General features: G+C 39.8%; 3 protein-coding genes across 3 annotated transcripts; 1 reads left to right on the top strand and 2 right to left on the bottom strand.

Moving 5' to 3' along the window:
- The first annotated feature begins 2,467 nt into the window (after positions 1 to 2,467).
- LOC136263231 (C-signal-like) lies at positions 2,468 to 3,456 on the top strand. The gene is made up of 2 exons (XM_066057731.1): positions 2,468 to 2,561; positions 2,606 to 3,456. The coding sequence occupies exons 1-2, from the start codon at positions 2,559 to 2,561 to the stop codon at positions 3,365 to 3,367; spliced, it is 765 nt and encodes a 254-aa protein (XP_065913803.1). The 5' UTR covers positions 2,468 to 2,558; the 3' UTR covers positions 3,368 to 3,456.
- Positions 3,457 to 4,865: 1,409 nt separating this feature from the next.
- On the bottom strand, positions 4,866 to 6,024 carry LOC136263571 (C-signal-like). The gene is made up of 2 exons (XM_066058184.1): positions 5,795 to 6,024; positions 4,866 to 5,743 (listed from the first exon to the last, which is right to left on the bottom strand). Exons 1-2 carry the CDS (start codon positions 5,795 to 5,797, stop codon positions 4,976 to 4,978), a joined length of 771 nt encoding a protein of 256 aa, XP_065914256.1. The 5' UTR covers positions 5,798 to 6,024; the 3' UTR covers positions 4,866 to 4,975.
- A 4,917-nt stretch (positions 6,025 to 10,941) lies between these two features.
- On the bottom strand, positions 10,942 to 14,344 carry LOC136263632 (uncharacterized). Its single transcript, XM_066058262.1, has 3 exons — positions 14,044 to 14,344; positions 13,179 to 13,978; positions 10,942 to 12,904 (listed from the first exon to the last, which is right to left on the bottom strand). The coding sequence occupies exons 1-3, from the start codon at positions 14,224 to 14,226 to the stop codon at positions 11,359 to 11,361; spliced, it is 2,529 nt and encodes an 842-aa protein (XP_065914334.1). The 5' UTR covers positions 14,227 to 14,344; the 3' UTR covers positions 10,942 to 11,358.
- Between the last annotated feature and the right edge of the window lie 9 nt (positions 14,345 to 14,353).

Here is a 14,353-nt window from a genome sequence, read left to right as displayed (position 1 = left end):
GGCTTAATAGCTTCTGCTTGTTTTAACTCCTTTATTGTATTTTACTTAGCACCTAGCTTCCTTCTAGATCATATCAATAGTCTGCAAGGGAATACATTCTGAAAAAAGGTATATACGGTCCCTGTGATCTCAGTATATATGGTAGGGGTGGATCTAGTTTGTAGGAGTGACCGCACATGCAGTGTGTGAAGCATACTCAGAAATGAAATAACATCTTCCTGTGATATGATGGTAACCTTGACTGAAAATTTATTGACATACACATATTCAGACAGTTTGCTGAAGTCTTAACTATGTAGTACAAATGCTACTTACTGCATGCCATGATGTAACTAGACAATAATATTTACAGTATACGGCCTACATAGGCTATTATATTAAAGCCCACAAGGTTAACCATATCTCTAGATCTTCTTTCAGTATATAGTTGTAACTATATACTCACACTCCCTGGATGTGGAACTTGCAAAACCGCACTTACATGACTTTCACTTTCAGAGAATTTTAGTTACATTAATTAGGGTGTGATGAAGTCAGTTTAGAATATTATATTTAGTTTTTTAAATTGATAAACAGTGATTGTTTATTATTATGTTACTTTTGATTGTTTTATTAGAGTATATACATGACTGCTCTATTAGAGTATATCATACCTGTAATTGTGAGGAGCTCTACTCCTCCTATAGTTTCCCATGTTCCCTTTGTGGCATATGTATAATATGGATAGCACTTCAGATCTCAATAGATATACAGACATAAACTTCACCAAAAATGTTTGAGTTTCTGGCTATGTGCACAATAAGCAAGCTGTAAAAAAAAAAATTCTGAAAGGAATCGGAGGAGGCCTTCATAGTTATAAATTTTAGGGGCCTTACTACACCATTATACACGTGAAAAGTACAAATTAGGTATAACCATGTGCACACAGGGTCAACACATGAAAGTTATATTTATGCTTCATTTCTTAATGTAAATCATTACAATCACAATGTGCGTGTTGACTATTACTATGTCATGTGGGAAGCAAAGAACTTAAACATGTATACTTACAGGGCATTCTAGATGTGAGAAAAACATATAGTAACAGTGAAGAGAGTTTGCTTGTGTTATCAACCTGATTATCATCTAAGGGCATACCAACTCCATGCAGAAACCCCTTTGGAGTTTATACACTACTGCAACGATGAGAAATTGAAACTTTAGAATTTGCAATCTATCATGAAGAAGGACACATTTTAAACCTTTATCTTACCACATGTCTATTTTAACACAAACATCACAGGGGCATGCACAGGAATTTTGAAAAGGGGTTTCCATTACAGCTAAGTAACTGTTCTATTCTGAGAGTAGTTAATATTGCCTTACTGCTTTATTAGAGTATCTCAATCTTTTCACCAAAATTATTGTTCAGAACATGCTGCTGTCTATACCAACTGGTAATGAAATGCAGGCATTTCATTATTGAAGCTACATAGTAGTATTAAAGATGAAAAAAAAATTGCATCCAGAATGTACATGGCATGCAAATACGTATACCTATAGTAAAAGATAGAACTATCATAGTCAGGAACAAAAAGCCTATTTGCAAAGGCAACATGCAGGAACACGTATGTGTATGGGTATGGCAAAGAAGGAAAACAAGAAGAGAATTAAAAAGATATCACCGCAAAAATTAAGTATACTATCTAATACCTTTAATTAATGCTCATATTTCACCAAAATTACAAATGAAAGCAATTCCAGCCTTATAAAGTAATTAGTTTCAGTTTGTGGCACTTCTGGTTTCAACATTCATGTTCTGTCAACTGATGTCTTGATTTATGGCATAGCTATTACTAAAAAGTGTATGTTAAAACTTGGATGTACAGTGCATGAGCACCATCATCAACCTTGAATATACCTGTAGATGGCATGAGAACTTTACGAGCATTAATTTAAACTAGTTTAATGAACACATGAAAGCAACTTGACTGGTGTATAGAGTATTTTAATGTTTTAATGTTTTTGAAACAACTCAACCAGATCCCCATGCAATAGCCCACTGAAACACTAGATAGATCAATATATGAACAGCAACAGCAAGCAGCAGCAGCAGCAACAGCAAGCAGCAGCAGCAGCAACAGCAACAGCAAGCAGCAGCAGCAGCAGCAGCAAGCAGCAGCAGCAAGCAGCAGCAGCAAGCAGCAGCAGCAAGCAGCAGCAGCAAGCAGCAGCAGCAAGCAGCAGCAGCAAGCAGCAGCAGCAAGCAGCAGCAGGAAGCAGCAGCAGCAGCAGGAAGCAGCAGCAGCAGCAGCAGGAAGCAGCAGCAGCAGGAAGCAGCAGCAGCAGGAAGCAGCAGCAGCAGCAGCAACAACAGCAGCAGCAGCAGCAGCAAGCAGCAGCAGCAGCCGCCAACACAATGCAGTAGACACAAAAGCACGATATACGTGCGAATTCACATCTTAGCCATTTAAGCGCACAAAAAAACCGCTTAAAAACTTTATCTGTAGCGCACCACTTGTAAGCGCCCAAAAAGTTAAGGCAGACTGTAACTGTCGTACGTGCGAAACAAGACAGACATGGTAGGCAAATATACTATAATAATGTTGTGTTATTACCTTTACAGGCTACAATTCCGTATTCCATAATGATCACTGGTGCTAATCAGGGGGTGGGACTTGGACTAGTGAAATATTTACTGGCTAGTAATCCTCGTCCTCATCACATGATAGCTGCTAGCAGAAACTTGGGTGGAGAAGGAAGCAAAGAATTGGAGGACTTGGCAGCTAAAGAAGACTGCCTTTCTGTTGTAAAGTTAGATGTCACCAAGCCTGATACATTTGCAGCTGTGGTTGGGGAGATAGATGGAATTGTACAGGAGAAGGGACTTAATGTACTAATAAACAATGCTGGGATTTATTTGAGGAAAGGATTGGAAGATGTCACTGCTGAAGACATGCTGCTGGCTTTTTCCACCCATGCAGTTGGTGCGTTGATGTTAACAAAAGCGTGCTTGCCTTTGTTAAAGAGAGCAGCTAGCCGCTTATCAACTAAAGCACTTGGCTGGCAAAGAGCAGCTGTTATAAACATGTCTTCTCGACTTGGTTCTATATCCGACAACACCAGTGGTGGTAGTTACAGTTATCGTGCCAGCAAGGCAGCTCTCAATGCTGTGACAAAGTCTCTTAGTATTGACATAATCAACGATGGGATCATTGCTTGTGTGATTCATCCAGGATGGGCAAAAACTTCCATGGGAGGACCTGATGGTCTGATCAGTGTTGATGAGTCGGTGCAGGGTTTGATGAAGGTGTTTGCTGGTCTTGATGAAAATTCCAATGGTGGATTCTTTCGATACGATGACCCTAATAATTCATTAAGTTGGTAAATATTCTTTTATAGTGATGCATATATCCTTTTAGTATTGTTATTTTAGCTCTTGTGTGTAATTATAACTATATCTACCGTCAAACAGTATACTGCATTGTAGAGAAAGTAGTTTATTTTCATTAATACCATCTATAAGAGTGTATGGATTTGTGTCACAAGCCATTGCCAGCCCTGTGAAAATGGCACGTGGGCACAAACTACAAAGCATTCCTATTTTCCTGGTCACATACATAATTGTATGGTGCATTACACTGGTGATATATACAGTCTATATATAGCTAATTGGAAAAAAGTAATGAAAGCTCATTCGTGATGATTAAATTGCTCCCATTGAAAGTCAATAGTTAACATTCCTCAAAGTGATCACACATACTGCTGGCACATACATAGTTACCTCAACAGCCACTTGTATTGTTTATTTATTTATTTATTACTGTGTAGGACTCCATCAAGGAGTATGACACACAGATACAAAACAAAATCAAAGTAAATTCAGATGATTTAACAAAACGTCCTTAAAACAGTTTATAGATGGCTGATTGACCACATCTTCTGGCAAAGTGTTCCATAATTTAATAGTGCATGGATGGTAAAAAGGAAAATAAGTACGAGTTGATTCTTGCTTGTGGGATTCTGAAATGATGTGAATGACCTCTGGTAACTGATGACATTGATGTTAATGAGATAGACGGAACTTCCATTTGACAATAGATTATCTTATAAAACATGACTATTGATTTTAACATCTTAAACCTTGTAACCAAGGTAACTCTGCTTGCTATCCTTTATTAATGCATGCACTTGGCCAGAATTAAAAAATCACATGACATATCAGCCATGGATGCTATGAAAATTGCCACTGTAATGCATTTTGGCTATACAGCATGTCCTGCATGGTATAGTTACAAGGACGGGTCTTCCACACATATCCAATTTACCATCTTATGATGATTCATAACTTCAGATTGTCAATGGATTGAAATTTGGTCAGTGGTAAACAATTACACAGCTTAATTGATGAAAAAAAATTCAGGTTTGTATGTTCTTTTTTTTAAATTCGAGTTCCGGTCTTCTTTTTGCAAATCCAGTCACAAAACATATATTCTAACTCTAATATAACTTGTAACTCTATTAACCCTTTTGATCTGGTTATAGCTACACATATAACAGAACAACCATTGTGATAGTAAATAACGCTATCATTAACTCATATGTACCATGTAAATCACACCTACTACTGTAAAAGTAGATATGTACCTGTTTATATTCTTTATTGCTCCTTAAAAGATAATTTACAAGTGGCCTACATTAATCACAATTTGAACTATAGCTAAATATCATTGGAGTAAAAAAACTTTTGCAAAACTGTGTAAATTCAATTTTTGCATTTAATTAACGAGTTTTAAATACGTTCGTTATATTGTTCTGCTACAGTAATGGCTACATGTAACATCAAACTTTTCATGATTATATTTCCACGAAGGTATTATCACTCGTGAAAGTTTCATCTCTCAGAATTTTCTGGCTATACCATATTCATTGCAACACTACAAAAACAAGACAAGTAACTTATATATTAGAGCTAACATAATATAAAATGGTGAAATTAATAGTCTAATCTAGTGATAGCACCTTGAACATACTTCAAAAAACCTCCACTGTAACTTTGATCAAGTGTACCTAACAATTTCAGCATGTTGTCAGCTGCAGCTTCTACAGTGAGCAAACCATCTGGTCCACCCATGTCAGTCTTCATCCATCCAGGATCAACTGAACATGTGATGATTCCATCCTTCACTAGATCAATACTAAGAGACTTTGTGATTGCATTGAGAGCTGTTTGACTGCTGCGGTAACCATACAAACTACCACCTTGATTATCGGATATGGATGCAAGCAAAGATGACATGTTTATAACAACTGCTCTTTGCCAGCCAGGTGGTTTGTCTGATGCATGGCTAGCTGCCCTCTTCAGTAATGGCAGGAATGCTTTTGTTAACATCAGTGGACCAATAGTGTTGGTACCAAATGACTGCAACATGTCTTCAGTGGTAACATCATCTATTCCTTTCTTTAAAAATATCCCTGCATTGTTAATTAGCACGTTAAGGCTATGCTCCTGCACTATGGTGTCTACTTTCTCCACTACAACTGGGAAAGTGGCAGGATTATCTACATTTAACTGCAAAACAGTAAGACAAGACTCTTTAGCTGCTAACTCTTCTAACTCTTTACTGCTTTCTCCTCCAAGACTTCTGCTGGTTGCTATCACGTGATGAGGACGTGGATCACTAGTTAGTAAATACTTCACCAACCCAAGTCCAAGCCCAAGCCCTCTGTTGGCTCCAGTGATGAGTACAGAGTGTGGTGTCGACTATATAGTGCATGTCCTGCCAAGATCAAATCAAAATTGAAGAACACGTACCATTTATTTCCACTAACACACATGCAAGTGACAGTGAAGCGTTAGCGCGAGGTGAAGCGACTATAGTTGTAGCAATCGCGAATAAATTAGAGTCGTACACGTAATTGCACTAAAGAAGCCGTAGACTGCAACAGCATAAGGCTATGCACGTTTCGATAACAATTGTGACTTTTCCAGCCCCCCGGCGTCGTGTGTGCAGTCCTGACCATAGATAGTGCAGCAGCACCCACACACGCACAGGGTGACGCATGATCACGCGTGATCAAGCTGGTCCAGCTAAATAAGCGCCGCGCGGAGAGTACCCAACACATAAACAAATACAAAAATAATAGTAATCTACTATAATAGCTACGTAGATTACTATTCTTTTTGATTTGTTTTCTTAAGCGTTTTTGCAAGTAGTTGCAAGTGAAGGGGCATTCCAAAGTCCAGTTGCAGAAGTAAAGCAACTGTTGTAGTCATTAACCAACTTAATTTGCCTTGATTTACTAGAATTTGTGTAAAGGTTAAGCAAGAATGGAATACTGCATTAGTTCTAATAAAACAGTCACCTAACTACTCTAATAGAACATTCAGTGGAATCACATGAGTAATTGGTTCTGCTATGCAATTAATTCAATCTGTCTCCATTAACATACGTAATCAAGAGCAAGAGTCTGTCTGAAATGCCTACATTTACTGCTGTATGTTCAGCATCTTGATGATAGTCATTTTTTTTTCACCTAGGCTAGATGGACTGCCTACCACCCCCAGCACTGGCTGTCAAGTGCTGGACAGCTGGAGGGTACCAGCTACTGAAACAATTCAGTCGAGGGTGCCAGACTGAAGGCGACCCTCGGAATAGGCCAGATCGACCATCGATGGTATCGGATGATTCAGTAGTCGATGACCGATGATCCCGTAAGCACATCACAGCAGACCTTAACAAAGCGGAAAAACACAGGATAGTCATTAATTGTAGGAGTATCCTATTTGAGTACACATGTACCACTGAAAATGAGTTACTTTCAAATTCAATCTCAAAGCATTCAAATCTCCTGTGGGGGCATGCCGGCCCAGACCCCCCTAGTGTGCTTTGCATACTATGGTACAATTAATGATCTTAAAACACTTTGTAACTTATAGTCACCCCACATGACTTTCCCCCCCACTTTTGAGTACTGTTCTCCGCCCCTGCTTAAGCTTATACTTAAAACTTCCTGCAGTTGTTTGACACAAAACTGCCAATGGTGTTGAGTCCCCAGTGGCGGATCTAGGGTTTCTAAAAGGGGGTTTCTGAAAGTTGGTATAGCTGAACAAGGCATCTGATGACATTTCCCTGGAAAATTTGAGCTCTGCGATAGGATTTTAGGCTATTTTTAGTTACCAATTGCAATAAATCCAATGCTTTAAACTGTAAACACTATAGCTAACTATGGAGCAAATCTGGTGACTACAAGCTGTAGCTTTGATTGCTCTATTAGAGTAGTTACATGACTGCTCTATTAGAGTATCTCGATCGTTTTTACTACTGCAGTAGGAGATGAAAAGTGAAGTGTTGCTGAGGGTTTAATAGCTATAAATGGTGTCAGTTAAGTGCAGCTGCATGCATGCATGTTACTGAAATACAGTGGTATATAGTTGTTTGCTATGACAAATTGTCAGTGTAACAATGTTTATGTATTTAGACTGCCACTGAGCCGGCTAAATTTAAAAGGGGGTTTCTACCAAAACCCCAGAAACCCATCTAGATCCGCCACTGGTTCCATAACATTGGTGCAGCCACATATATCAATGGCCTTCTAGATCTGTTATGAATGATGGAGTAGAGAGTCCAAATAGACGTATAGTTTCAACATGCTTTGAGTGAGGGCCATACCAGTTCATTGACAAGCAATGGACCAAATATTTGGACCATTTATTAGCAGATGAATCCCTGAACTTTTACTCCAGTGAGCAGCTCTATATGCTAGGATCTATGTTGGACTGACTCCAGCAAACTAATATCATGTGTATGGAGACCATGCATACTGCACAAAGCATATTGAAGATAAGGTCTAACAAGTGCTTTAGTTTTAGCTGCTTGTATCAACCATTCATAGCACAAAGTATATGATTCAGACAATTAGTATGCTGACTACAGATTGACAAATGATCATTCCACTTAAGTTTTGAGTTGATAATGATAGGAAGATACTTCACTGAGCGTTTATTGCTGATGTTAACAGCTTCACACTTCTTAGGGTTTAGTATAGGATGCCACTGACTTGAGAGACCAATTATAAACACATGTCAAATCATTCTGTAACTTTAAGCAATCATCATAACATAACACCTGTATATAGAATGAGATGTCATCATGTTATGATGATTGCTAGAGTTACTAATAATTTGACATACATATAACTTGATTGTAACCTTAGTTTTACAGTCATGGTAAGTAAGTCAGTGTAGCTACAGTAATAGCTAGCTAGCTAAATAACGTTTTATACTAAAGTTTATTTTCATCGGTGTCGACCATTTACAGACCCCGGCTCCATACTCTATACTGATTACTGGTGCTAATAGAGGGCTTAAGCTTGTACCTCATCTAGTAAAGTATCTACTGGCAATTAATCCACTTCCCATCACGTGATTGCATGCTATACCAGCAGAAACCTTGGAGAGGAAAGCAATAAAGAATCAGAAGAGTTGGCAGTCCTGCAGTTGATAAAACAGTACAGGAAAATAGCCTTAATGTGCCCGTAAATAATGTCAACTTCTATAGAAAATAAACAAAGTGTCAGCTAATTTGAGCTAAAGATATGACAAAGTAATTTGCCACTATAAATGTAAACATGAATGCTAACAGTAGCATTACTACCATTGCTGAAGAGGGCTGCTAGTCATACATCAGCTAACCACTTGGCTGACAATTGAGCTGCTACCATAAACATATATCTACTTCTTTTACTGACTACACACTAGGAGGAGGGTACATGCTTGCTGCTCCAGCAAGGCAACTCTGAATGTTGTCTTAGTGTTGATATAATCAATGATGGGATTATTACTTGTGTGGTTGGGTACAAACTGGCATTGGAGGACCAGATGCTCCGGTTACCATCACTGAGTCAATCCAGGGCTTGTTTAAGCTGTTTGCATAAACTTGATTAGAATTCCAATTGTGGCTTCTTTCGGTACGATGGCTCTGTTTTGAACTAGTAGCTGCTAGAATAACACTTGATATTTTGTTATTCAAGTATTTTATTGTAGGTTTGTTTTCAGTCACATATATCAGATTTTTATTATAAGTTTATTTTCAATGATGTGTATTTGTTAACATTGAAATTGTGCCATTCATGAAACTTGTTTGATGTAACATGAGCTGATTAGTGACGTATTTAGTCAGTCTAGTATTGCAAACCTAATATGAAAAGAATTGATGTTATTTTAGACAGGCGACACTGCTACTTTCAAATTACCATACAGTGATAATGGACTATGATCTGAATCATTTCAAAACATGCCATGTATGTACAGTTGAACATGTTATTGTCAATGTAAAAATTTACCTCTCCGAATATATGCATGAAAGAAAAATGTATATAGCTATTTGATCACTATAGCTTGTTTATGCAGTTTCTGAAAGACGTCGGCTGTCAATATAGATCCACTCTATAGCTCTGGCTGGGGATAACAATTTACAATAGTGCATGCCAGCAAAGATTGGTATGATGTACTTGGTAGATGTGCGCATCACAACAGCATTCACTACCATGACAGATTTACCATCTCTCATATCGGGAACAAACTCGACAGTCTTGCTTTCCCACTCTGGGAAGATGTTGTATGGACCTTGGTCTTTACCTATCACCAACTGTTGGCCATGTTTCAAGTAGTCAGCTAGTGTGTCATTGTCGGTAATAGAAATGGCCCACTTGAGTGCTGCACTGTTGATTTCACTACACAAGTAACCTCCGTCGGTGGTATTAAAATCAACGTCTTCACCGACAGCTTCCATTGCTGCCTGTCGTGACTTCATCTTAGCTTGTATCTCAATGGCAGAGGCATTCAATACTCCCATATCATACTCACCAATCTTCATGTATATGTTGTCACAGGCAGTCACAACGTTTAGTGTACAGTTAGCCTCGTCTGCTGCACACTTGTTTTCTATCTTAGGGTGGTGGATGTGTTTGATTTCTGAGACAGGATGAAAACCATCAGTGTCATTTACAACTGCCTTTTTAAGCCCAGCCATTATTGCCATAGCCTGCTTCATCCATGGAGAGCCAACAGTGCACGTAGGGGATGGAGGGTTGTCATAACATGGAGGCTTAAAAGAGTAATAGCCTTCCATTGTGAAGGCAGTCAGCAATGGTTTTAAGAATTCTCCAGTACTTTTTACTGCATCCAGAAGCTTGTACAAGTAGCTATCATCTACTGTTTGTACAGCAATAAAAGATGCAATTAACCAACTTATTGCTTGCTGTGCTTCATCTAAATGTATTATTGGCTGAAAGTCAACACCTTTTATCCCATTCGGTGCACTTCCATCAGCAAATTGGGCATGCGTGATCTGTGGTAACACAACAACTGCTTGATGCCTGCATGTATCATTGAATGACAAGGAGCTGTGAAGAATTTGGTGATAGTAGGACTCCATTATACGAGTAACCCTAACCAATCCATCTCTGCCGCCACCAATTGTAAGACTGGGTACAGAAAATTTTATTCGGTTTTCACGTGATAAGAATGAACCCAGTAAAATTAGTCCATTGGCATCCTTTTTAGAAGTGATCACATAATCTTGTAAATAAGCCCCGCCCACATATTCGCCCACAAAGAAAATTGGAGCTGAAGGTTGGAGTCCATTTTGTTGCAGTTCACTGAGACATCTATCCACAGCGCCGGGAATGTCTTGGGGAGCAACACGGTTGTTTTCAAACTGTGGTATCGACGCCCACACAGAGAACTGGGATATTGCTTGCACCTCCTGTAGCAAACCGGCGTATTGTCGCGGGTCATATTGAGTTCCTTGTACTAACACTATTCCAACCTGCTTCCCTGTTTTGAGAGGCTTCAGTATAACGTCACTAGCAAAAACAGAAAATTCGCAAGAAAGAAGCACCACAAACGCTAACAACATTAACATATCTCGCCAACGGTAGTAGAACTCTGAATCAGCTAGGTTAAGTATTTAATGACCTTTGAAAGTACACTATACAAGTAATTAAATTCATAATATACATGCAACTATACAAAATACATTTTACAATAGAATTATATTGTCACACAGGTCATGATACAATAAACATTACAGTTCAGAATGTATTGGACTAGTATTAAAAGGTACAAAAACAAGGCTGGGTTAAGTGGCACACACTCCAATGTTACCAAAAGTAACACAAAAAAAATTGAGGGTGCTATATGTACAACAATGACGGGATATACCATCAACCAAGTAGATAAACTGTTGCATAGCAACAAACTCCTCCAAAACACCTCCAAGACTTGGAGATGCAATTTCTAAAGTCTTTTTGGTTTTAAAGTTTAGTTAATTTACACTGTAAGATGCAGGAGTCACAGGGTAGATATTAGGTGTGTTACTTATCCATCTTCATAACAGTTTCAACGATTGTGTCCAGGTCAGTAAGGTTAGGTTGCTCTGCCAGAAGTGCTTTGACTTTGGGCTCAATTGGCTCACTGACAAGCCCATCTAGAAGAGTAACAGCTTGGTCAATAAGTCTTGTTTGATTGTCAGTCAGCAGGGGTGGCAGGTTACGGCTAGAATCTCTCTCATAGTGTTCATAATGTATCTGCATTGGTGCACCATGAGGGTGTCCCATGTGGTTAGCTCGCACAAGCTGTGGAGGTGGTTGCTGCATGTAGCCTGGGCCTCCAGTAGGATAGACACTGTACGAAGGCACATAGGATGGTCGTGATGGTGGCTGCTGTGAATAATGAGGGCTGTGTGGAGGAGGTGCCATTGGCTGATGATGATGATGATGATGATGCATAGGTACATATCTTTGCTGCTGCTGTGGTGGTGGTGGTTGGCTATACATTATCCCATAGTTACTGCCAGTATTGCGTATTTCTCCATTGCATTGATGCTGCCTATGACTACTTTGGTACACCACTGGCTGTGGTCCTGGTGGATAGGAATTATGTCTAGGAGTGTTCATACCAGGGTGGTGATGTTGTTGCTGCTGCTGCTGTGGAACGTCTAACACACGGTGATCACTCTGGCTGGAATATTCACCTCCACCTCCACCTCGACAAGTTAAGTAACTTGGTGGCAGACGTTTTGCAGTGACAGTCTTTGGAGGCTCAGGTGGTAACAAACTTGGACTACTGTTACAATTTCTTCCAACCTGGGCATAAGGTTTGTTTGAAGGCTTATATTTGTTATCACTGTTAAGGCTTCCGCCCCTTGTACCAATTTCTCTTCTGGAGAGTTCATCCATGGCTGGCTTGCTAACAGTTTGAGCATATGAAGGAGGAAATTTCTGACGGTCATTAAATCCTCCTCTTGAAGGAGTGTTCTCCCTTCTAGGAGGCTCTTCTGTCACACTTGCACTACCATCAGGATGTCTGAATGCACAGCGATTACCAAATGTGCACTTCGGATAAAACTTGCATAGCTTTTTCTCAGTGGCAGGCCGGGATGCCACAGGTTTAGCAACACTAGGATGACATGTGACAGAATCAGACATCAGAAATTGGTCTAATGTGGGTCCATTGGCACCCAGTGGGTCGTCCGGAATCATGATAAAGTTTTCCACAAAACTGTATGGAAGAACACGGTTTTCAATAGTGTCCCTGTACTCTTCATTCTCTTTCAACAAGTCTCTGAAATAGTCATTAGATAAAATGATTCCATTAGTTTCCACAGCCAGTCTAACAATGAATCGGTCATCATAAGGTAGGATCCTCTTTCGATCGGTACGACGGGATGGTGTGAAAACCAGATGTCCCTTCTGTTCAAGTTCCAGTAGAATTTCACGGCTAGTTATGTGGTTGTTAGGGTTGTTGGTCTCCTTACGCCAGGCTGGCACAAATGCAGTAATACTCTTGTGTCCCCTCTCCAAAAAATAATTGACTGCGAGTTGAATTCCCAGACAAGAGAACACCTTTCCTCTGCCATGGCTACACAAAGAAAAACAAAACAAATATTAATATACTCCATACTTTCAGTATAAAATGGTTTCAAATTGTGCCTAACCACAAGTAAAGAATGTCTGCCACCAACAGGAAACCCACAGCATGTTATGCTGGTAGAGATATTGAAACAGATTAGTTTCCTGTTTCCATGGCAGATACTATTCAGTTTCAGTATAGTTACACTGGTATCAACTAACACAGTTACATAATCAGGTGTACTGTCTGACAATAGGTTTTCAACAGACACTCAACTGCTTACCTCATAGCGACATTGCTTCCATCAATCACAATATATCTCAGTGTAGATTGCTTTCCAGGCTTGATCACAGTAGCACTGCTCGGTCGAATGATAGGTGCTCGAGCCACCTGTTCCTGTGGGCGAGGTGGTGGCCGAGCATTGACATCTGGTTTTTGTCTAGCATTGGTGTTTGGTTTGGATGATGACACTTGAATCAGTCGATCCAGGATAGTATTTACAGGTGCTTTGGGACCAGTACGTTCCATCACTTTCAATACGTCTTCTCTTGGGTAACCAATGTCAAGTAAAAACTTGAACTTCTCTTGGACTTTTGGGTCTTTAAATCTGGGAGGGAGGTCTTCCTCTACTGGAGGAGGAGGAGGTATGGATGCTGCGACAACTACTGGCGGTGCTTCATTGTCAATTGGGGCAGGGCCCTCTTCATCCTCACTACTAGAATCATCATTTACTATTTCCAACAACATTGTGCGCTTAACAACTTCAGGTTGGTGCCCCAAATCAGACAGAGAAGCAGGATCACACTGTTGTATCATAGCCTCACTTAGTTGACGGTCTAGTCCATTTGTAGAAGGAGTTTGACAACCAATCTCTCCCAGTTTTGACATGGCTAAAGTCACTGACAATTCATCGCTTCCCTGAATCCTCGCAGTGGAGTTCTGGCACGGCCGGACCACAACTGCGTAGTCCGCCTGAATGGATCGCAATAAATCAGTTTCATTGTTGAACAACTTGTTGAAAAATTCACGCTCGCACGGAAATTCAGTTGTAGAGACAGGATCACACAGTGCAATGATGTAGGCCTATGGGAAAATAATAAAAGCGGGTTAAAAATTTGCTCGTCTAGTGTATTCTAGTGTACTCTTACCTTGGCCAGTCTGCAGCGGTTGTTTGGGCCCAACACTGTTATCCATTGTCTTTCTTGATTACTTAGCGATATTTTAACTTGCACTCGAAACAGCTCTTCAACATTCTTGCGAGTTTCATTACTCTGTAACGACCTCGTCTTATCTGGTTCGAGAGCAAACTCCAGTTTACCTTTCCCCGGCATCTCGACAGTTTAATACCACATCATGGCGACTAAGTAATGAGCGTATTTACGAAGCTAGCACCGTAGGTTATTGAAAGCATACAAATAAGAGCAGTCTGCGGTGGTCCGCCCTTGTTATTAAACTAAA

The sequence above is a fragment of the Dysidea avara genome, chromosome 8 (genome assembly GCF_963678975.1).
Source record: "Dysidea avara chromosome 8, odDysAvar1.4, whole genome shotgun sequence".
NCBI lineage: Eukaryota > Metazoa > Porifera > Demospongiae > Dictyoceratida > Dysideidae > Dysidea > Dysidea avara.
Note: the sequence above shows the minus strand (reverse complement) of the source record. Positions and strands in the feature narration are given on the sequence as shown.